This window comes from Xenopus laevis, chromosome 5S (genome assembly GCF_017654675.1).
Source record: "Xenopus laevis strain J_2021 chromosome 5S, Xenopus_laevis_v10.1, whole genome shotgun sequence".
NCBI classification, from domain to species: domain Eukaryota; kingdom Metazoa; phylum Chordata; class Amphibia; order Anura; family Pipidae; genus Xenopus; species Xenopus laevis.
This window is the reverse complement of record NC_054380.1, coordinates 1,025,775-1,048,529: the sequence shown is the minus strand read 5'-3', so window position 1 is coordinate 1,048,529 and position 22,755 is coordinate 1,025,775. Positions and strand designations below refer to the sequence as shown.

The 22,755-nt window shown below is 38.9% G+C and overlaps 1 protein-coding gene across 1 annotated transcript in view; it reads left to right on the top strand.

Moving 5' to 3' along the window:
* Positions 1 to 13,250: 13,250 nt before the first annotated feature.
* The window catches only part of xpo1.S (exportin 1 S homeolog), a gene marked incomplete at its 5' end in the record, with an annotated part of 32,875 nt that continues 23,370 nt past the window's right edge, over positions 13,251 to 22,755 (top strand). The window contains 3 exon segments of the mRNA NM_001090265.1: positions 13,251 to 13,703; positions 14,449 to 14,580; positions 15,442 to 15,543. Of these exon segments, the coding sequence (NP_001083734.1) occupies positions 14,455 to 14,580; positions 15,442 to 15,543 (228 nt within the window).

Genomic DNA, 22,755 nt, shown 5'->3' with positions numbered 1-22,755 from the left:
TCGAGGTTGCATATAAGTCGATGGGAGAAGTCCCAATGATTTTTTGATGTGCGCTATGTTTCGTGCAATACCCCGAAGTTTTCTAGCAAAAAACATAAGAAATCTGAGTTTTCGGGTGAAAAATCTGAAAAAATAGTGAAAATCTGAAAAATTTTTTCATACAAAGCAAATTTTCAGGAAAATGTAATAATAACTAAGCGTAAAAAAACGAGCGGATTTGAAAGGAGTTTGCAGCAGAAAATTTTGGGATAAAATTGGACTTTGATAAATAAGCCCCTATATTCTTCAGACAGTATCTTGGGTGGCCTGTCTTTATCTAACCTGAAACGTTATTTCACCATCACAAAGTAACAGGCATATAAAATATAACGTTCATCAGGGCAGACTTGTTTAGTTCATTTAACATATTATGGCAGTTCTACTAAAACCCTTGAAACTCTTTAACATGTCTGTGCTTAGTTATACCTGATAAAAGTAATATTGGAAAGTGTTCAACTTAAATCAAACACATTTTTCCAGCAAATCTTGAAACAAAAAATGCAATAAAAATGCAAAAATCAAGAAAAAGTTTAATTCTATAGTTTTTTGCAAAACACGTCAGTTAATAGTGCTACTGAAATCCATTTCTCAAAAGAGCAAACAGATTTTTTTATATTCAATTTTGAAATCTGACATGGGGATAGACATTTTGTTAATTTCCCAGCTGCCCCTGGGCATGTGACTTGTGCCTGCACTTTAGGAGAGAAATGCTTTCTGGCAGGCTGCTGTTTTTCCTTCTCAATGTAACTGAATGTGTCTCAGTGGGACCTGGATTTTACTATTGAGTGTTGTTCTTAGATCTACCAGGCAGCTGTTGTCTTGTGTTAGGGAGCTGCTATCTGGTTACCTTCCCATTGTTCTGTTGTTAGGCTGCTGGGTGGGAGGGAGGGGGTGATATCACTCCAACTTGCAGTACAGCAGTAAAGAGTGACTGAAGTTTATCAGAGCACAAGTCACATGACTGGGGGCAGCTGGGAAACTGACAATATGTCTAGCCCCATGTCAGATTTCAAAATTGAATATAAAAAAATCTGTTTGCTCTTTTGAGAAATGGATTTCAGTGCAGAATTCTGCTGGAGCAGCACTATTAACTATTAACATTTTGAAAAAAATGTTTTTCCCATGACAGTATCCCTTTAAACAAAATAATGATCCACAGGCAGAGAACATTCTGACACATTCGACACTCACCTCACACAGATCGGACATTACATTTACATTTCTATCAGACAATTTTGAACTGTTATGGGCCCCCTTCTATTATTTCCACGATATCCTATACAAATCTGATTCCCAAGGTGCAACCAGACAAGTACAATTGTGCAAGTAGGGGATTGAGAAGAGCACGGATGAGAAAAGTTCTGCTTTGCTCTAAGAACATATGGTGCAAAGGGAAATCATAAGCAGCAGTTATTTAGTGCAGATGTAATTAGTTGAAGACTAGATGACTCATTTGTAGGTGCTTAATTAAATAAGTGCAGTTACCAATAGCAACCGTTCAGGTTCTTTTTTTATCATTTTCTAACTTTTACTAAATAAACTAACAAATTGCTGATTGGTTGTGCGCGCACACACTCACACACACAGCTGTTTTCTAACACTCGCACCCATCTCACCATTGCATAATCCTGGTTTTGTCGCTTCTTTATGAAGACATTGGCAAGAAATTCTACTGCTTTCATTTGTACCTGCAGGAATTGCCTGATCTCTCAACAAAAACACTTCAGTTTATTGTCATTAACAAAGGTCACTCAACCTTTTATTTATGTGTAGAAATAAAAGTGTACACATAAAGTTTAAAGGTTTAAAAAAAAAAAAAAAGATCTTATGGTATCTCTTAGTTGAGATATATTGCCCAGGAGAAACACAGGATAAAGCTCCCCATAGACGAGACGATTCTTCTTCCCGAACGACTGATTTTATCGAAGTCCGACCAATCCTTCGAAATTATCGTGCAGTTAGTGGGATTCGAACAATCATACATCTTATGATTTTTCGGCCGACATCTGTCAGGAAATTGATCGGCCAGGTCAAAAAATCTTTGTGGGTCCCAGTGCAATGTATCGATGTCTGCAGGGCCAAGCAGCTCCCCTTTGTTTTCCTGCCAAATTCCTGGTCTTTTTAGTTGATGGTCAATTCGTACGATCGTTCCGAGAAAATCGTGGTCTCACGATAGGGTTGCCACCTTTACTAAAAAATATTACCGGCCAGTGGGGGCCGGACGGGCACCAAAAGGGTGTGGTCTGTGATGCAAAAAGGGGCGGAGCTACGTGGCGTGCTGCAAAAGGGGCAGAGCAACATCGCAGAGATGTCCACGGCGCTGGAAACTGAGTTATACTGAGTTATACTGTGTATACATAGTACTATAAATACTGCTTAAGAGTGATAGTTGGAAGTTACTGTTGTGTGATGGCTGCATGAGTCTGCTAATAAAGCACTGTTATACTCTACTAATCCTCGGCTTCGAAAACATAACAGTAACATTCAGGAGGGCAGGACAAAACTGCCAAGACATTTCTACCAGATTCACAAAATGTGCAAACTTATCAGAAAACATTTTTTCTGTAAAAGGATTAAAGACAGTACAACCTCCATTTTACGTAGGGCTGCCACTTTTGTTGGTGGCTTGAACCCGAATAAAGGGGGCAGGGCCAGGCCTAGACTGGCAATCTGTAGGTTCTGGCAAATGCCAGAGGGGCTGCTGTAAGATGCCATAGACACTCACTATTTATTGGGCTGGTGGAGGTAGGGTTGCCACCTTTTTTGGAAAAAAATACCGGCCTTCCTATATTTAATTTGTTTTTTCCTATAAATAACATTGGCATCAAACAACATTTTTACCTGCCAGTCCAGACCTGGGTATGGCAGATAGCATAGGGTTGTGAGGCAGTGATGTTGGGGTGGGCATGATGACATCTGAGGCAGGCACAGTGATTTTGGTGGGATTATGACGCTAAGTATCTTAGTATTTAAATGTTTTTGCATTCATTGGGCAAATCATTATTTGGGTTTCACAAGAATGAAAACAGAACGGAAAGCCGAGACCTTTGAAAAACGGAACTGTTCGGGTCAAAACCAAACAGGTGGCATCCCTAATTTTACATTTTTCAGAGGACTTTTTCAGGGAAATGGGAACCTTGGCGAGACCACATTAAAAAAAAAAACTGTATATAATGAAAGAAAACTAAAATTCTGGGTATGTAAAGTTGAGGTTTTACTGTATTGTTTTCCTGGTATGTGACACAGGGGCACATTTACTAAGGGTCGAATATCGAGGGTTAATTAACCCTCGAATTCGACCCTCAAAGTTAAATCCTTCGATTTCGAATTCGAAGGATTTTGCACAAATACTTTGATCGATCGATCAAAGTAAAAATTGTTCGAACGATTTTTCTTTGATCAGAAAAAGCTTAGAAAGCTTATAGGGAAGGTCCCCATAGGTTAACATTGGACTTCGGTAGGTTTAAAGTGGTGAAGTAGGTAGTCAAAGTTTTTTTTAAAAGAGACAGTCCTTCTACTATCGAATGGTCGAACGATTTTTAGTTCAAATCGTTCGAATCGAAGTCGTAGTTGAAGGTCGAAGTAGCCTATTCGTTGGTTGAAGTACCCAAAAAAAACCTTCGAAATTCAAAGTTTTTTCACTTCGAATCCTTCACTCGAGCTTAGTAAATGTGCCCCTAAGAGTTAGACCTACTGATCCTATACTGATACTATACTGTTCCTATACTGACAGTACACTGGTCCTATACTGTTCCCTATACTGATACTACAATGATACTATATTGCTTCCCATAGCTGCTAAATATATATGCGAAGACAAGAACCATAAATCTTTATGGCTTAAAGGGTAACTCTGGCTTCCAAACCAGAATTTGATAAAGAGGCCACATAACACAGAAACCCCTAATATCCCCATCACAGTTACCAGTTTCTTCAAAAAGTCTGAATAAATGTCATTTTCTCTGCTGAAATCCAGCTGTTTAACAGTTCTTCTCTTTCTGCATCATTTGAAATCCTGGCAGGGAAGGAGGGACTAAACACTGATGTTACATATTGTACTTACAGACAGCATGCAGGAACTACATAACCCACAATGCATTGCACTGGCATGTTCCTTATTGAAATCACATGTGCAGGGAATTGTGGGGTTTGGAGGATGCAGGCTGAGGACAGATGATACAAAGTAACAGTAGTCAGACAGCTCAGCAAAGTAGTCAGACAGATCAGCGGGAGAGCAGGGGGCTGGGCTTAGGGAACTGTCAGAAACCATTAAAATCATGAAAAGTCTGTATATTTTTTAATTGATGTATATTGCAAAGTTGCTTGAAATCATGTTTACTTTTCAAAAAGCTTAAGTTTTGTGGTTCCCCGTTAAGCTCATTGGTATCCACTGGCGAAAAAATACCCGCACATGACGCAACAAAGCCTATTATTTAGTTTAGGAAGGAGGTTTATACAGAAGGAAGCTTATATAGAAGGAAAATAAAACGTGACGAACAGACTTGTCCGCGCCTCACACACCGCATTGAACTCAAACAGCATATTGGCGGGGAACCTGTTTCTACGGTAACCAAACCTTGCCCATTGACTGGCATCCCCTCTCCGCCAATCAAGAGTCAATAGCATCCCCTCTCCGCCAATCAAGAGCAAATAGCATCCCCTCTCCGCCAATCAAGAGCCAATAGCAACCCTCTCGCGTCATCGTTCCATCCCACCCCGCCTTCTACAGGCACTTCGCGGCAAAGGGCCTTACAAAATAAAAAAAATAAAAAAAAGAGAAAAGGGGCGGATGAAGTAAGAGATTGACGGACGCTATCAAGGACCAATGGGCGACTTCACAGGAACGGAGCTGAGCCAATCGGGCGCTTCGCTGGGAGGAGTTATACAGGTTTCCAAACGCTCTGAGGCGCCATGGGCTTGAGAACTGAACGGAGATGGAATGTCCCAGTCTGAACCGGTTTGAGGCGGTTGTTAGTGTGTTCCACTAGAAGCAGCAGCAGCAGCAGCGCCTCTCTCAGCCTCCATCCCCCGATTCCCCGCGCGTTACGTTTGAGGCAAAACAACAGGAAGCGACACCGAGGATTTTCCCCGTACAATGTGCAAAGGCCCCGACTGAGGAGGAGGATTATTATTAGCGGCAGCAGTGATATAACCCGTCCATTAATTCCACCTCCTCATTATTTACATTTTACTCCTCCCCCGCCTGGGCCTAACGATCTGACCCTCATCCCTCCCCGTATCTCTTTTATTCCATTATTATTATTATTATTTATATTCCTTCTCTTACCGAGACAATAAAGCGGCAATACTTGTGAGTGGCCCAAAGTCAGCCCCACGCGTGTCTCCTCTCCACTGGCAACGTCAATCATTGCGGTCACTGCACTTTACTCAATACAATCCCACTCCTCATCCCCCCTTTCCTTCAAGTGGTTCAGCCCATTCTCTGGTATTGTGCTGAGGAGAAGCAGCTCCCCGCTCTCGGTAAGTGCAAGTGTGGGGGAGGCCCGAGCTGGTGTGTAACTGTGTGTAACTCTGTGTATAACTGTGTGTAACTCTGTGTGACTGTGTAATTGTGTGTGTAACTCTGATGTTATTGTGTGTGTGTGTGCAACTCTGTGTGTGTGTGTGTGTAACTCTGTGTGTGTAACTATGTAATTGTGTGTGTAAATCTGTGTGTGTGTGTGTGTAACTCTGTGTGTGTGTAACTCTGTGTGTGTGTAACTCTCTGTGTGTGTGTAACTCTCTGTGTGTGTGTAACTCTCTGTGTGTGTGTAACTGTGTGTGTGTAACTGTGTGTGTGTAACTGTGTGTGTAACTCTGTGTGTGTGTGTAACTCTGTGTGTGTGTGTAACTCTGTGTGTGTGTGTAACTCTGTGTGTGTGTGTAACTCTATGTAATTGTGTGTGTGTAACTCTATGTAATTGTGTGTGTGTAACTCTGTGTGTGTGTGTGTGTAACTCTGTGTGTGTGTGTGTAACTCTGTGTGTGTGTGTGTAACTCTATGTAATTGTGTGTGTGTAACTCTATGTAATTGTGTGTGTGTAACTCTGTGTGTGTGTGTGTAACTCTGTGTGTGTGTGTGTAACTCTGTGTGTGTGTAACTCTATGTAATTGTGTGTGTGTAACTCTATGTAATTGTGTGTGTGTAACTCTATGTAATTGTGTGTGTGTAACTGTGTGTGTGTGTGTGTGTGTGTAACTCTATGTAATTGTGTGTGTGTGTAACTGTGTGTGTGTAACTCTGTGTGTGTGTAGCACTGCGCGTGTGTGTGTAACTGTTGTTCAGTTGCAACTCCCAGCAGCTTTGCTTAAGAGATGCCACACAGGTAAGTGATTAAAGTCTAAGTAAAACTCTGTCTATTTACAGTTGGATAACAAAGTGGGAAATAGAACTTGAATTTGATTTCTTTTCAGGAAGTGTAATTCTTACTATAGACTTGTTGTACAGAGGGTTATTGTGTTATTCCAGCTCTTTACACTGTTCAGCTGAGCTCTGGCTCTCAGGGAATGCTGGGAAATAGAGTGCTGCAGCTTGACTCTTACAGACACCTTCTTCACATTCCACTTACACTTTAAGGGCAGAGACACACGCTGCTATTTCTGGAGATAAGGCGCCCAGTTACAAATCACTTCTTCGGGCGACTAGTCTCTCTGAATTGCCTTCCCGGCGGCTAGAATGTAAATCGCCAATGCGAGTCCTTCAGATTTCCGAAGTTGCCCGATGTTTCCTCGTGAGGCAACTTCGACTTTAGAAAACAAAGCGCTCCGAGCGCCATCCCGCTGGCGATTTACATTCTAGCCGGCAGTTCGGCGAGATTAGTCACCCGAATAAGAAACGATTTGTCGCTGGGCGACTAATCTCCGGAAATAGCAGCGTGTCTCTGCCGTCACATGGGCTGTTTTCCTCTTCCACTTTGATTTCTTTTAAATAACAAAACAGTTGACGCTGTTATATTAATATTTTGCCTACAAGACACTATGGGATATATTTATCAATATAAAGTGAAGTTAGAGATCGCCGCAGTCCTAGTGAAATTCCGCCACTGTCCATTCATTGCTATGGGATTTTGAAAGGCGTATTTATCAAAGGGTGAAAGTTCAGAATTTCATTCCAATGGACTGTGGCGATCTGTACGTTGGCTCTTGGATAAATATACCCCTACGAGGAGTCGTTTGGGAAACATGGGCAACAAACGGGAGGGGGGGAGGGTTTTTGCGCCAACTAGGTTTCCTTCCCCTTTAATAGAAACAAAGTATTTGTTCACAATAAAAGTGTGCTTGCGGCGTGTTAATAGATTGTTTGCCCCCCACTTCTTCAGTTTAGTCTGCTTTGTCTAGTTGTGTAGTTCTACATCAGTTGTGTCCCCTGGGATTTTGCGAAGAGAGAAACATTAATTTTCCCTCCATAAGAATGTGTGAGTTGTGTTGTGTGAGTTGTGTTGTGTGAGTTGTGTTGTGTGAGTTGTGTTGTGTGAGTTGTGTTGTGTGAGTTGTGTTGTGTGAGTTGTGTATGTGTGTGTGAGTTGTGTGTGTGTGTGTGTGTGTGTGTGAGTTGCGTGGCCTATGCTGTTTCCCAAAAAAAAGCAAAAAGAAGGTGGTGGGAGTGAGTGGGATCAGCCCCTTTGGTTGAATGAATGGTCCTCCTGTAAGAAGCATGGCTGAGTAGGCCTCATGTCTCCAGGGGTCTCCGTTACAATGTAGGTGAGCTTGGGGGGGGGCTGGATATTCAGCTGAGGTGGCTCAGTGTCACTTACTGGGGCTCCTCTTATTCTTGTCCTTCAGTCCACTGCTGATAGAGTGGAAATTTCCAGAAATATTAGTGAATGGTATAGTGAGGTCTGTGAATGTCACGTGCGGAGGAGGGAGGGGCAGCAGGGAGAGGCTGCTGTGTATGACATGGGCTCACTGTATAGCGCAGGCCTTTTACTACTACTACTGGCCTCATTGCCTTCTTATTTCTGCCTTTCCGGCTACTACAATGTTTGCTGCACTCAATCACTGACTACTATATAGTCAGCACTCTTTAGTTTGCCCGTAGCCACACTTTTGTCTCTGTGACAACAATACTCGCTTTTCTTTCTGTCTTTATCGTTTCATATGATTTTAAGTCATTTTCAGGCTGCTTTGGTTTGTTCAGAGCACTGCTGCCTAGTCATTTGTGAATGGATTAAGGAGGCTCTTAGCAATACTGAAAGTAGAACAAAGTGTTACAAGCTAAACTAGTTGTATTATAAAATTGCCTTCAGTGGAATGTCTTTAATGTATGCAATGTCCTTCCTTTCTATTGTGTCAATTCTGCTTTATGTCAACAACTACATTCCTTGAAATGCTCTAATTGTATATTTGTGCAAGAAATGGAACTAATTGTATCAACTTCTTGAAATGCATTTTGTTGTATGCTTATGTAACACTGTGACACCATTTTCAGGGAATGCTTTGCAGATACAGGGGGGGGGTTACTTAAAGGGATACTGTCATGGAAAAACATGTTGTTTTTTTCCTTCAAAACACATAAGTTAATAACGCAGAATTCTGCACTGAAATCCAATTCTCAAAAGAGAAAACAAATTTGAATTTTGAAATCTGACATGGGGCTAGATATTGTGAGTGTCTCAGCTGCCCCCAGTCCTGTTATCCAGAATGCTCGGGACCTGGGGCTTTCCATATAAATAGATCTTTCTGTGATTTGGATCTTCGTACCTTAAAGGGATTCTGTCACAATTTTTATTGTGTAGTTTGTATTTCTAAATGACACTGTTTACACTGCAAATAATTCACTGTACTATATAAAATGTCATTCCTGAACCAACAAGTGTATTTAGTTGTAATATTGGTGTGTAGGTGCCTCTCAGGTCATTTTGCCTGGTCACGTGCTTTCAGAAAGAGCCAGCACTTTAGGATGGAACTGCTTTCTGGCAGCCTGTTGTTTCTCCTACTCAATGTAACTGAATGTGTCTCAGTGGGACCTGGATTTTACTATTGAGTGTTGTTCTTAGATCTACCAGGCAGCTGTTATCTTGTGTTAGGGAGCTGCTATCTGGTTACCTTCCCATTGTTCTGTTGTTAGGCTGCTGGAGGGTAAAGGAAGCAGGTGATATTGGTCCAACTTGCAGTACAGCAGTAAAGAGTGACTGAAGTTTATCAGAGCTCAAATCACATAACTGGGGGCAGCTGGGAAACTGCCAATATGTCTAGCCCCATGTCAGATTTCAAAATTAAATATAAGAAAATCTGTTTGCTTTTTTGTAAAACGGATTTCAGTGCAGAATTCTGCTGGAGCAGGACTATTGATGTGTTTTGGAAAAAAAAAACGTTTTCCCGTGACAGTATCCCTTTAAGTCTATTATAAAACCTTAAATAAGCCAAAAATACTGGTTCTGCTTTCAATAAGGATTCATTATATCTCAGTTTGGATCATGTATAAGCTACAGTTTTATTGTAGATAAAAACTAAGTCATTTAAAAAAAAAAAACGAAATAAAAAGCTGTATAATGAAACAGTTTGTAGAAGTACATTTTGGCAAATAAAATAACCCAGTCCTTATGCAGTTTCATCTTCCCTTTGTGCAGTCAGTATAGTTTGTCCATGTGTTAATGACATGTCATTTGGCAACTCTTTCATTCACATTAGTGATTGAGTCTGTTCCGTTTTGTTTGTTGTTGCTCTAAAGAGCTGTGTAAGTGTGTGTGTAAATGTGTGTGTGTGTGTGTGTGCTGTCTATAAATAAAACAATCATTTGCCACAGCAGAGTTATAGGCAGTTGTGATCTCCCTGTGTCACCTGGTACTGGCTCCAACAGGACTTCTTGATACTTTGCCTTCACTTTATTATGCTCTTTTCACGTTCAGACTGTAAACTATATTATGGTGTTTTCACATTGAAAGACTGTTGATTATTTTAACAGTATAAGGACTGTGCCTTGACAGACTTTTTAATTGGAAACCATTTTTTTTTTTAGATTTCCATGTCTATGTAGGGTAGTGGGGGTAGTATTTTATAAATTTAGGGTTTAGTTCTCCTTTAAGGTATGAAGATCCAAATTACAGAAAGATCCATTATCTGGAATACCCCAGGTCCCGAGCATTCTGAATAACCGGTCCCATACCTGTATCCCCATAATAAATACTGCAGCTCTAACTGTAACAGGAAGAAATGTGGAAGCAAAAGACACGTCTTTTAATTGGCTCATGTGACCTAACATGTATGGTTTGTTTGTGTGCACTGTGAATTTTAGGATCCCAAGGGGTGGCCCTTAATTCTTAAAATGGCAGATTTCTATTTATGATTACCCAATAGCATTTATTACTAAAAACAGCCTTGGCTTTTTGACTGTGTGCTAGACATCCTTTTGCTGGTGAGCCCCTTACTTATTTTGTCTAAATAGTGCTGCCTACACTTCAGTTTCACTTTAAAGTTGTTTGTTGCATTAGTGCTTGCCGCTACTATGTGTCTTTCTCCTTTGCTACTTTCCTTATTAAAGGACAACTAAACCCCCCGTTAATCAAAAATCCCCTTCCGTCCATTGGCCCCCCTCACTGGTTTCTCCCTTCTTTAGTAACTCTGGAAAAAGTGTCCCTCTCATGTACCTTAGCATATTCATGCATAGTGCAGCGGAACTCTCCGGCGCCATCTTCTGTATCTTCTGATTCCTCGTGGAATTGAGCGCTGGCACAGAGCTTTTTCGCGCTTGCGTAGGTGGGACCATTCTGGTATTTGGCCTACTACGCATGCACGTAAAGCTCTGAAGACAGCCGAAGGTAAAAGAAGAGTATCCGAAGATATAGAAGATGCCTAACTTTCTTTTATAGACCCGCCCTGCTGACGTCACAAAAGGGGCGGGAGGCGCGCGTCTATAAAAGCTGAACCAGGCAGCCGGAAGCTGCCATTTGGAAGGTCGCTGGCCCGAAAGTAGCGTGCAAGGTCGGCCCGACCCACGGGTATCGTGTGAGTATGTAAGTCGGGTGTATGTAACTCCAGGACTCCCTGTATTTAATTCAATAGATGTACCATCTTCTAGTCCCATCTCCGCAAAGCAGTTCTTTATGTAGCTCAGTTTGTGCATGGAGGCATAATTATGCTTATACAGGAAAAGTCCTTACACTTTTTTTTTTTTTTTTTTCTCACCAGTAGAGAAAAATGTCGGGGAAAAAGTTGGAGCTTCACAAACTTTCTGTGCCCCATCATTAGGGGCTTATTTATCCGAATGGCAAAGACTTGAAAAAATTATTTTTTACTATAAAATCTGAATTTTTAATGGAAAAAAACAGATTTAATAAACAGAGGCTGCAAAAAGTCTAAATCTGAAAATCTGGCATCTCAGACCTGCTGAGGTTGTATATAAGTCAATGGTAGTGGCCCCTATCCTATTTTGAAGTTTCTGTGGTCTGCACTGGAATTGGGCCAACTTTTTTAGGGGGGAAAAAACACGTACGACTTGGGAAAAATCACCAAAAAAATTGTACATTCAACAAAAATAACGAAGAAATTGTACACTGTGATTTTTCAAACGATTTTTTCAGGAACTTTCCCCTAACTGATTAATTTGTGCTATTTTATTAATAAATTGGGTCAAATCATTTATTCTAGTTCTGACTTTTTAATTTAAATACACAAGAGTGTGTGTGTGTTAATTTAAATACACAAGAGTATGTGTCTGTCTGTCTGTCTGTCTGTCTGTCTGTCCTAAAGTGCCTGCACTTTAGGATGGAACTGCTTTCTGGCAGGCTGCTGTTTTTCCTTCTCAATGTAACTGAAGGAATCTCAGTGGGACCTGGATTTTACTATTGAGTGCTTTTCTTAGATCTACCAGGCAGCTGTTATCTTGTGTTAGGGAGCTGCTATCTGGTTACCTTCCCATTGTTCTTTTGTTTGGCTGCTGGGGGGAAAAGGGAGGGGGTGATATCACTCCAACTTGCAGTACAGCAGTAAAGTGTGATTGAAGTTTATCAGAGCACAAGTCACATGACTTGGGGCAGCTGGGAAATTGACAAAATGTCTAGCCCCGTGTCAGATTTCAAAATTGAATATAAATAAATCTGTTTGCTCTTTTGAGAAATGGATTTCAGCGCAGAATTCTGCTGGAGCAGCACTATTAACTGATTCATTTAAAAAAAAGTGTTTTCCCATGACAGTATCCCTTTAAGTCTTGTTGGAAAGATATGATGATGTAGGGCTGTAGTCGGATGCAGTTGGTGTCAGTGCTTAGACTATGGGGCATTGTGAAGCTTGTTGTATTTGTACTCGGATGGAATAGTGTAAGTGCACACAGTAGTGTAAAACCGTGACATGAGGGAGAAAATCTCTGCGCTATGGCAGCTTCTTGCATGTTTCCCATGAGACCTGTTTGTTAAAAGACAGTTCTAGAGAGTCACCATGCAATGACACACACACCAGAATTAATTTGCTCAGACTAGTTTCCATATCAGCCCATGTACACTTTACTGTTCAGTTGTGGATTGTGCAGCTTTACTACTACTCGTGTCTGTCCTGCTTCATTGTAATTGCAAACAAACATTCCAGCAGTTTCACCAATGGGAACATTTTGCCTTTATGTTTGTCACATTCAATAAAAGCAAAGAAGTATGATGTGGTTCAGAACTATATTACATCATCGACATTATCGGTGCATATTCATTTGTGTAAAATGTTAGTATGACTTTTATCAGGCACTTGGCTTCTGTTCTTGTGAAACCACTAGTTACCAGTAACAGTAAATCAAGTTCTGCTGAAAATGTCATTTATAAATAAGTTTTCTGTCGGTTATAATGGGGAGTCCACTCTTTTCTTACTGTAGCAGCAGCATGATTTAAGTAGGGAACGCTCTTCTGCTGTTTTCTGTTATGTTTAGCCTGCTCTGAAATCCGCTCCTTCCCTGCACACAGGCCTATGTAGAACAGCGATGGGACCTGCTATCCAGAAGGCTCTGAATTATGTAAATACATAACTACATACATAAACTACATTTTATCTAAATAATCCAAATTTTTAAATAGGATTTCCCTTTTCTGTGTAATAACAGTAGCTTGTACTTGATCCCAACTAAGATATAATTAATCCTTATTGGGTTTATTTAATGTTTACCTAATATTCTAGTATTCTATTCTGTGGAACCAAATCACAGAAAAGATCCCTTATCCAGAATACCCCAGTTCTCAAGCATTCTGAATAACAGTCCCATACCTATACTTATTAGTGCAGACACTGGAGTGGGCCAAACAGCGATGGTGGGCTCTTTCCCAGCATGAGATTATATGCAAGATGAGAAATGTCTCATGTGACTGCCATAAAGCATAACTGAACTAACTGAAAGCTTTGAATAGGTACTTCTTTTGTACCACTTTGTATGTCATAGAATATCCAGTTCTCAGTGACTTGGTCTCAATTGGACTTTTAATATTTTCTGCATCTTGTTCCTCTTTCCATCCTTAAAATTAGGGTCACTGACCCTGACGGCCAAACAACAATTGCTCTGTGAGGCTACAATTAATATTCTTATTATTTTTTATTACTACCTGGTTGCTAGGGAAAGCTGTGTCCTGGTAACCAGCTCCTGAAAAAAGCCAGACTCTAAAGCTGCTGAACAAAAAGCGAAATAGTTTACATCTATTCAGCTGATTGTGGTAGTGGATGAGTGATGGACGAATTGGTCAACACATACAGAAAAAGTAAGGATTAGCTGCTGATATTCCCAGTGATGTACCTCCCCACAGTATGTGTGTCAGCTGTCCAGTTCAGTCTCTGAGCTAATGTGTGATAAAGTGGTGGTCTTAGTACGGGATCTGTTATCCAAAAAGTTCCAAATCGCAGAAAGGCCATCTCCCATAGACTCCTTTTTATCCAAATAATCCAAATTTTTAAAACCAATTTCTCTTTTCTGTGTAATAATAAAACAGTAGCTTGTACTTGAACCCAACTAAGATAAATGTAATCCTTATTAAGTGTTTATTTTATGTTTAAATTATTTTTTAGTAGACCTAAGGTATGAATATCCAAATTATGGAAAGATCCGTTCTCTAGAAAACCCCAGGTCTCGAGCATTCTGGATAACCATTCCCATACCTTTATCTGGCTTAATAACTACCCTTTGTTCACCATCTGAAGGCTTTATGTGCCGAGACACGTCTCATGGCAGATTATAAACTTGCATAGGCAGAATATTAGTTGTATTTTGCAATTATAATTGAAAATATTATATGCTACTCTGGAAAATGGAACATTTTGAATTTATAAAGTGTCAGGGTACATAACTCGATTGCGGAAGGCATATTTTATTTGGTGCACAATACTAAAATGTCTTTCTTGTTGTATACTTAAGATTGCATTTCCATTGCCTAACTTATCATGTCAACATTCTGTTAGCTGCTGTTATCTGACATTGACTCTAATGTTTAAACACATTACATTTTTCAGTAATCTATGCCAGCAATTATGACCATGTTAGCAGACCATGCAGCTAGACAGCTGCTGGATTTCAGCCAGAAACTGGACATCAACCTACTGGACAATGTGGTGAATTGTTTATACCACGGGGAAGGAGCTCAGGTATGTTGGATACAGTATTCCAATTCTCTATATTATGCTCTAATAAATGGTAAATTGAAACTGTCCTAACTAAATGACAATCTGCAAAGGTTTGCTGTTAGATCTCTGTGGGGGATCTGTAATCTGGAGTACTTGGTACAGGTATGGGATCCATTATCCGGAAACCCGTTATCCAGAAAGGTCCTCTCCAATAGACTCCATTATAAACAAACAATCCAAAATTTTTAAAATGATTTTCTTTTTCTGTGTAATAATAAAACAGTAGCTTGTACTTGATCCCAACTAAGATATAATTAATCCTTATTGGAAGCAAAACAAGCCTATTGGGTTTATTTAATGTTTATATAATTTACTAGTAGACTTGACATGAAGATCCAAATTACAGAAAGACCCCTTAACCGGAAACCCCCAGGTCCCGAGCATTCTGGATAACAGATCCCTTAACTTGTACCTAGGTTTGTTTCAATATGGGGTAATTTTCGATAATGTGGGGAAAATGTTTAGGTCCCTAAAATATTTTATCATTCATTCAGTGCAGTAGTTGTTTTGCTTCATGATTTAAAGTGAGTTAAAAGTACTCCCCCCAAATATTTCTTTTTTTCTTTTAAATGACTTCCAAATTATCAATTGTTTTAAAATGTATATACATCTTAAATCATCAACCCAAAAGCTGTTACTTGCAATTGCTTTCACAGTTTTTATATTAGTAAACATTGAAACATGGCTTAGAAATATATATATATTTTCTTTCATTATAAAGAGATCCCCCTAAAGGCTGTCTAACTTCTTTTTTTGGGCATGGAAAATGCAGTTTTTGTGTGTATATTGTGACTGCTAAGGCCTTTGCTTTAATTCCTATAGCAAAGAATGGCACAGGAGGTTTTGACCCACTTAAAAGAACACCCAGATGCATGGACAAGAGTTGATACAATCCTAGAATTCTCACAGAACATGAACACCAAAGTAAGATCAATTATGGATTCTTTAAGTTTTCATTTTGTGCTTTTATTGTTTTCTCATTTAACTTTGAGGAAGGTAACTGTTTACTCAGCCGTAGCCTCTCGTCATTGGATCTGTGGGGTGTAACATTTTGTTGGCTGCTGAGTATTAAAAAATAAAATGAAAACAAAATGTAAACAAAGTTGAACTTTAATATCGTTTGCATTCTTATGGCGATGTCTGCAAGAAATTCACTATATGGGTACATCTCGTATTGCCCTCTCAGCACAGAAAAAGTTGAGTCTATATGATTAAAACATGCAAACTTAGTTGCATAATATATTGGAGGTATATATCCATGACTGTGATTATTTGATTAGCTAACTCTATTCCTTCATTTAGAGAGTCACATTCTCTAAGTTAAAGGGTTTTCTCCCCTTCTTCCTGTTGGGAGCTTTATAATGCATGCAACAGTTTGCCTTAAATAATAATACTTAATACTTACTAAAACTAGGGATGCACCGAATCCACTATCCTTCGCAAAAGATTCGGCCAAATATCGAACCAAATCCCAATTTGCATATGCAAATTAGGGGTGGGAAGGGGAAAACGTTTTTGTTTTGTGACAAAGTCAAGCGACTTCCCTTCCCACCACTAATTTCAATATGCAAATTAGGATTTGGTTCGGCCGGGCAGAAAGATTCGGCTGAATCCGAATCCTGCTGAAAAAGGCAGAATCCTGAACCGAATCCTGTACTCTGTATAGTGATGCACCGAATCTACTATTTGGGATTCGGCCGAACAACGAGCTGAATCAGAATCCTAATTTGCATATGCAAATTAGGGGCAGGAAAGGAAAAAGTGGAAAAACGGTTTTGGGTTTTTTTTTTATAACTAATTTTGTGATGAAAAGTGACTATTCCCTTCCCACCCCTAATTTGCATATGCAGATTCGGATCCAGGCATAAGGATTTCTCCGAATCCGAATTCTGCTGAAAAAAGCCGAATCCTGGATTAGGTGCATCCCTAAAAGAAACTGTTAGTATGATATTGGTTCCTGTTAGTATCAGCGGTAATACTAGGCACCCAATTTCATTATGCCCTCACCTGGCTAATATTTATGCATTTGTAGTCATTTTCTGTGCTTAGTGAAGTAACAGAAATTCTTTGGCACCTCTTGCATATTTCATTTTTTGTTTTTTTGCTAAATTAATTCTAAAGTAAATTAGTTTTGAATTTAAGTATGCCATATAAAAATCTGTATGCTGAAGCAGCGTCCTCTAGTTCCCTGTTGTTAAATGTACATTCATTTTGTGCACAAAATTAATTTGCAGTTTTTGCTGTAGGATCTCTGTATATCCAAACACAATTCCTTACTCGTTGGGTCAGATTTATCAAGGGTCGAATTTTGAAGTGGTAAATACTTCGAAATTCGACCATCGAATGGCTTTACTTAGACTTCGAAAGTTGAAGCTTTTTACATCGAATTTGCCCATTTGCGGTCAAAGTAAAATCGCTCGATCGAACGATTAAATCCTACAAATCGAGTGATTCGATGATTTTATCGTCTGATCTGATGCTGAAGAAGGTCCCCATTCAAGTCAGTTTTTTTTTAAAGAGACCGTATCGAATAGTCGAACAATTTTACTTTGAGTCGAAGTCGTAGTAGCCTATTCGATGGTCGAAGTATCCAAAAAATGACTTTGAATTTCAAATTTTTACTTTGAAAATTCCCTTGAATTCACTTTGACCCTTGATAAATCTGCCCCTTTGTGTGTTCAAGGCCAGCGAAGAAAGTCTCCTCAAAGTGCTAACCTTAGTTAACAGTATTTACTTGCATTGGTCATTTTTTTGCTCTTCATACTGACAGACGTTACTAATGTTTTAGTTGATTTACCAACAGTAATTTTAAAAACTCAAAATTGTCTTGTGAAAACAATGACATTAGCGGGACAGAAAGAAAGCAACAGGTAAAGAACTTTCAATTTACATAAACTGCAAATGATTTGGTGCTAACATTTGTGCACTATTACATTTGGCTTTTTATGCATTTCTTTTCTTTATAAAGCTGTTAACACTACATGATATTAATCCTACTGTTCCATTATGTTGATTGCTTGTAATAGGAAGAAAAGGGGTGTCTTCCTGTGCAACTGACACAGCTAGGCTCTGACGGCAGGCCTCCACAAGGTCTTCCCTTTTCATTCCCTTTAACTCAATTCTGTTCAGCAATTGTTTTGTTTTGCGGGAGGGGGGTGGCTTGGGGGTTTCTGTGCATAGTTTTATTTTGAAGAAAAAATTTCAGCCACAGGATTTTCATGCATTATCTTAAAATTCCAGCTTTGCTGTTGCCAGTGAATCCTTGTTGTCTTAATTCCCCCTGCTCACTTTCTATCTTTGATAGACATGTATAAGAATAAAATACTTGCTGTTTTAATTGTAAGAAAAACAGTTCTGATGAAATCAGCAAATTTTTCACAGATTGTCACAGTGGGTTTGTGCATAGACTACTGCTAGGGTCGTAGTGACTCCCACTTATATGTAGGGATGCGCCGAATCCACTATTTTGGATTTGGCCGAATCCGAATTTGCATATGCAAATTAGGGCTGGGAAGGGGAATCATTGTTTACTTCCTTGTTTTGTGACACAGTCACAAAATTTCCCTCCCCCCCTAATTTACATATGCAGATTAAGATTCGGCTCGGCCAAGCAGAAGGATTTGGCCGAATCCTGAACCGAATCCTGGATTTGGTGCATCCCTACTTATATGTGAAATCCAGGCTGTAGGCCCCACTAGCCATGTCAAACCGTTATCCCAATTTACTTGCTAGCAGTCTATCTTTTCAATTATGCTACAGAGGCATTCATGTTGAGTGCCTCATTTCAAGCTTCTGCTTGTTCCTTACTTCAGAAAGTCGAAACGATTGTGGCACACATCTTTGCATTGCATTTTTATATCTTAAAGGGGAAATGAAAATGTAATATAAGCTTCCTCATACTGAAATAAGAGACTTTCTAAATATAATCAATAAAAAAAATTCTGCATTGTTTCTGAAATAATCAAGTTTATCTTCACTATTCCTCTCTCTGTTTCCGCATCTGTTTCCCTTCATTCTCTCTTCATGCAGCAGTTGGGTGTCAGATATTCATTGACCGTTAAATCCAATATATCTTATAGGGGGGCTCCTTTTGCCTAGAAGATGTATTAGAGCTCATTCTATTAAACTCACCAGACATCATGTCTCTCTACATGCAGGATTTGTGCAAAAGGCAGTTATTTTGTTTGTACTGGAAACGGTTATTTGAGTGAGCTCTAATTCATCTGCTAGGAAAGGAGCCCACCTATAAGATAGATATTCTTTGACAGTTAGATCCAATATGACACCCAACTGCTGCATGAAGACAGAATGAAGAGAAACAGATGCTGAGAGAGGAATAGTGAACATAAACTTTATTTTTTTCAGAAACAATGCAGAATATTTAATTGATTGTATTTAGTAATGTTTCTTATTTCAGAGTGATAAAGCTTCTATTAAAATTTCATTTTTGCAATAGTTCCCTTTTAAGCTCTCTCTATTTGCAGTATGATCTGTAGGTTTGTACAGAACTGGCAGACCAACTCAAGGTGAGAGATTAAAGGGCAAGTATAGACCAGCTTGTGGTTCCCCCCCCCCCTAGTTTTCAATACAAATCAAATTCATTGTACTTAATTTTAGCAAAGGTATGCACATGGTAGCACAATCCATTTTCACTTTCAGCTTTTGGGTTTTTGATGCAGAGAAAAATGACCTCCCTTTGGAACAAATGACCTTTTATAGGGAGAGAAGAAGACGTGTATGATGTCAGAGGAAATATGTGCTTTATAGTTAACTTTTAAGGGAGCTATGAGACCAAATATCCATTTCCATCAAAAAGCTAAATAATACAGGTATGGGATCCGTTATCCGGAAACCCATTATCCAGAAAGATCCTAATTACGGAAAGGCCATCTCCCATAGACTCCATTATAATAAAATAATCAAAATTTTTAAAAATGATTTCCTTTTTCTGTGTAATAACAAAGCCGAATATTGTACTTGATCCCATCTAAGATATATATTTTATCATTATTGGACGCAGAACCAGCCTATTGGGTTTATTTAATGTTTTAGTGGACTTAAGGTATGGAGATCCAAATTACAGAAAGATCCTTTATCTGGAAAACACCTGGTCCCAAGCATTCTGGATAACAGGTCCCATACCTGTTGAAGGAAAATTCAATGACAGTATCAAAATAAATAACTTTGCATAGATCTTGTACTAGCAGACCGGTGCCTAAATTTACAATAATTGGGACAATACTGGATTCTCCCTCTTGCAACAGCAAATACATGACATGCTAAATCTGACAAAAGCGTGATCCCTTTGGTTGAACTTACTATGTAACAGTTTTGTATGACTAACCTTTTTACAGGGCGAACTTTTATTCTAAGTCAAAAATATCTGGATTTACATATTTGGTTTGAAACGTTTACCTTTCAGGTATTGCCAATTTTAATGAACTTTTATTTTGCTGTGGTTTAGTTTACCAGTAATGCGGAGGATATTTGAAGCATATTGTGGGCAAATGTGCTTCATGGACTACATAGTCCATATAACAAATATAATAAAATAATAAAATGTTATTTTTTTGTTTAATCTCATTTCCTATGTTTAATATTTCTTTTCTAATTTCAGTTTACTGTTCTTCTCTTCTTTTCTAACATTTTTGTCTTTCATCTTTAGCAGTTTTTGTTTTCCTACAGCCATTAATGTTTTCTCCACATTACATTTTCTTGATGGTATAGGCCATGCAGGTATAGGCCATGCAGGTTTAAAGACATTAATGTTTATTTAGCATTAAAAGGCAGGATGTAAAAAGAATTGAGTGGTCTCCTACACAAACTCCAGTCGTATCTGTGTTGTTGTCCTCCTGCTTCTTAGGTGGCCACTTTATGCTGAGTGAACCTTCTGCTTAGTCAAGGGAATTGCATGGGGAGGGGGGTGTCTCTTATACTGGTAAAATCATTATGCACCTTGCAAGGACTGAACATGGAGTAGCTTTGCTTTCCCTGTTTAGCTCAAGCAATAACAAACCACATATATTTCCTCATTAAAACCGTAGACAAAAAGGTATTTTCAGCACAAATTATAAATCAATTTATGTTGAATAGGAGTATAGTCATTTAAGAGGTTCAGGCCAGAAAGGAAAAAATGGGTTTGGAAATTCTTGTCCCACTCCTTCTAAGACCAGTGAAATGCAGAGTTTAACTAATGAACAGTTTCTTCACTCTCTCTTCACTTTTTTAAATGTTGCCTCTCACTTTTACCGATAACTTTTTTTTGTTTTTGTTCTGTGTTTTTTTTTTTTCTATTCCTTTCTCTTTTTGTTTGATAATTTTATCCTTCTGGTTCTTCATTTGTGTCTATGATTAGGGTTTATATGCACTGTGCTGGAATGTTTGTGGGGTGTATATACATAATGAATTTAGCAGATTGTAGGATTTACATTTTTTTTAATATTTAAAGGGATCCTGTCATTGGAAAACATGTTTTTTTCAAAACACATCAGTTAATAGTGCTGCTCCAGCAGAATTCTGCACTGAAATCCATTTCTCAAAAGAGCAAACAGATTTTTTTATATTCAATTTTGAAATCTGACATGGGGCTAGACATTTTGTCAATTTCCCAGCTGCCCCCAGTCATGTGACTTGTGCCTGCACTTTAGGAGAGAAATGCTTTCTGGCAGGCTGCTGTTTTTCCTTCTCAATGTAAGTGAATGTGTCTCAGTGGGACCTGGATTTTACTATTGAGTGTTGTTCTTAGATCTACCAGGCAGCTGTTATCTTGTGTTAGGGAGCTGCTATCTGGTTACCTTCACATTGTTCTGTTGTTTGGCTGCTGGGGGGGAAAGGGGGGGATATCACTCCAACTTGCAGTAAAGAGTGACTGAAGTTTATCAGAGCACAAGTCACATGACTGGGGGCAGCTGGGAAATTGACAATATGTCTGACCCCATGTCAGATTTCAAAATTGAATATAAAAAAATCTGTTTGCTCTTTTGAGAAATGGATTTCAGTGCAGAATTCTGCTGGAGTAGCACTATTAACTGATTCATTTTGAACAAAAATTTTTCTTTTCCCATGACAGTATCCCTTTAATGTAGTAGTTACATAGAAGTTTTGCTCTGTTTTCTTTGAATTCAAAACTATTTCATCCTGTCTTATACTTATTTTATTAGCACTTGCTTGCTGCTTCACTTCTGTTCTTTCTTGTCTAGTTAAGTTCCAAATTAAGCAAGAAAGTTGCACTGAAATAATAATTGAATGAAGATAAAATTCTGACCTTCAGTATAGGTTCTTAACAATATTGGTGTAGGTTTTATGTTGTTTTTGTCTGTAAAGGCCCTCCCTATAAGAGGTGCATCAGTCAATGCACTGGAAATCTATAGTGACAATTGGTGCTTTACAAGTGACAGGGTGATCAGAATTTAAAAAATTGCTCTGCTCTTTGCAGTTTTCCTTTGCATTGTTCAATCAATAATATATGCAAAGAATTAAGTCACATATCACTACAGTAAAGGCTTTTCTGTCTTTTCTTGTGTTTTCAGGCTTAAAAGGGGAACTATTGAGGAGAATTAATATTTAAAAAAAAAAAAAAAAAAAGCCTCATCTCGCTGAGATTTAAACGTTTCTAAAAACTTTCAATTAAAAAACTGTTTATGAAATTACTAAGTTGATTTTGACAATTGCCCTCTGAGCATGTGTCTTTATTCTCTCTTCATGCAGGGTTTGAAGTCAACATTTGATGATTTTATTTTTTTAAGTCATGGCATACCTGTTCTGAACACGCATGCTATTTGGCCTTATAAAGGGATACACAGAAGCAGTCATTACCTGTGAGCTGCAACTGCAATCCCTTTAAAGGGGTTATCCACCACCAAAAATGCTTTTTTTTTTTTTTTTTTTTTTTAGTTCAGTTGTTTCCACGTAGTTTACCAGAAATAAAGCCCTTTTCTCTTTTTGACCGTTTTTCTAGTATCAAAGCGTCTAGAGTCTCTCTAGAGCAGCTCTGAGAGGTTGGGTCAGTGACTCTTGAAACTCTTGAAATCAATATATATACCTGTCCCATCCCACTGTGATGTCAGGTAAGGGTGGCAGGGCATGCTGACATACATGTATATAAAAGCAGCACTTCCAGCAGAAGTGGGGCACTAG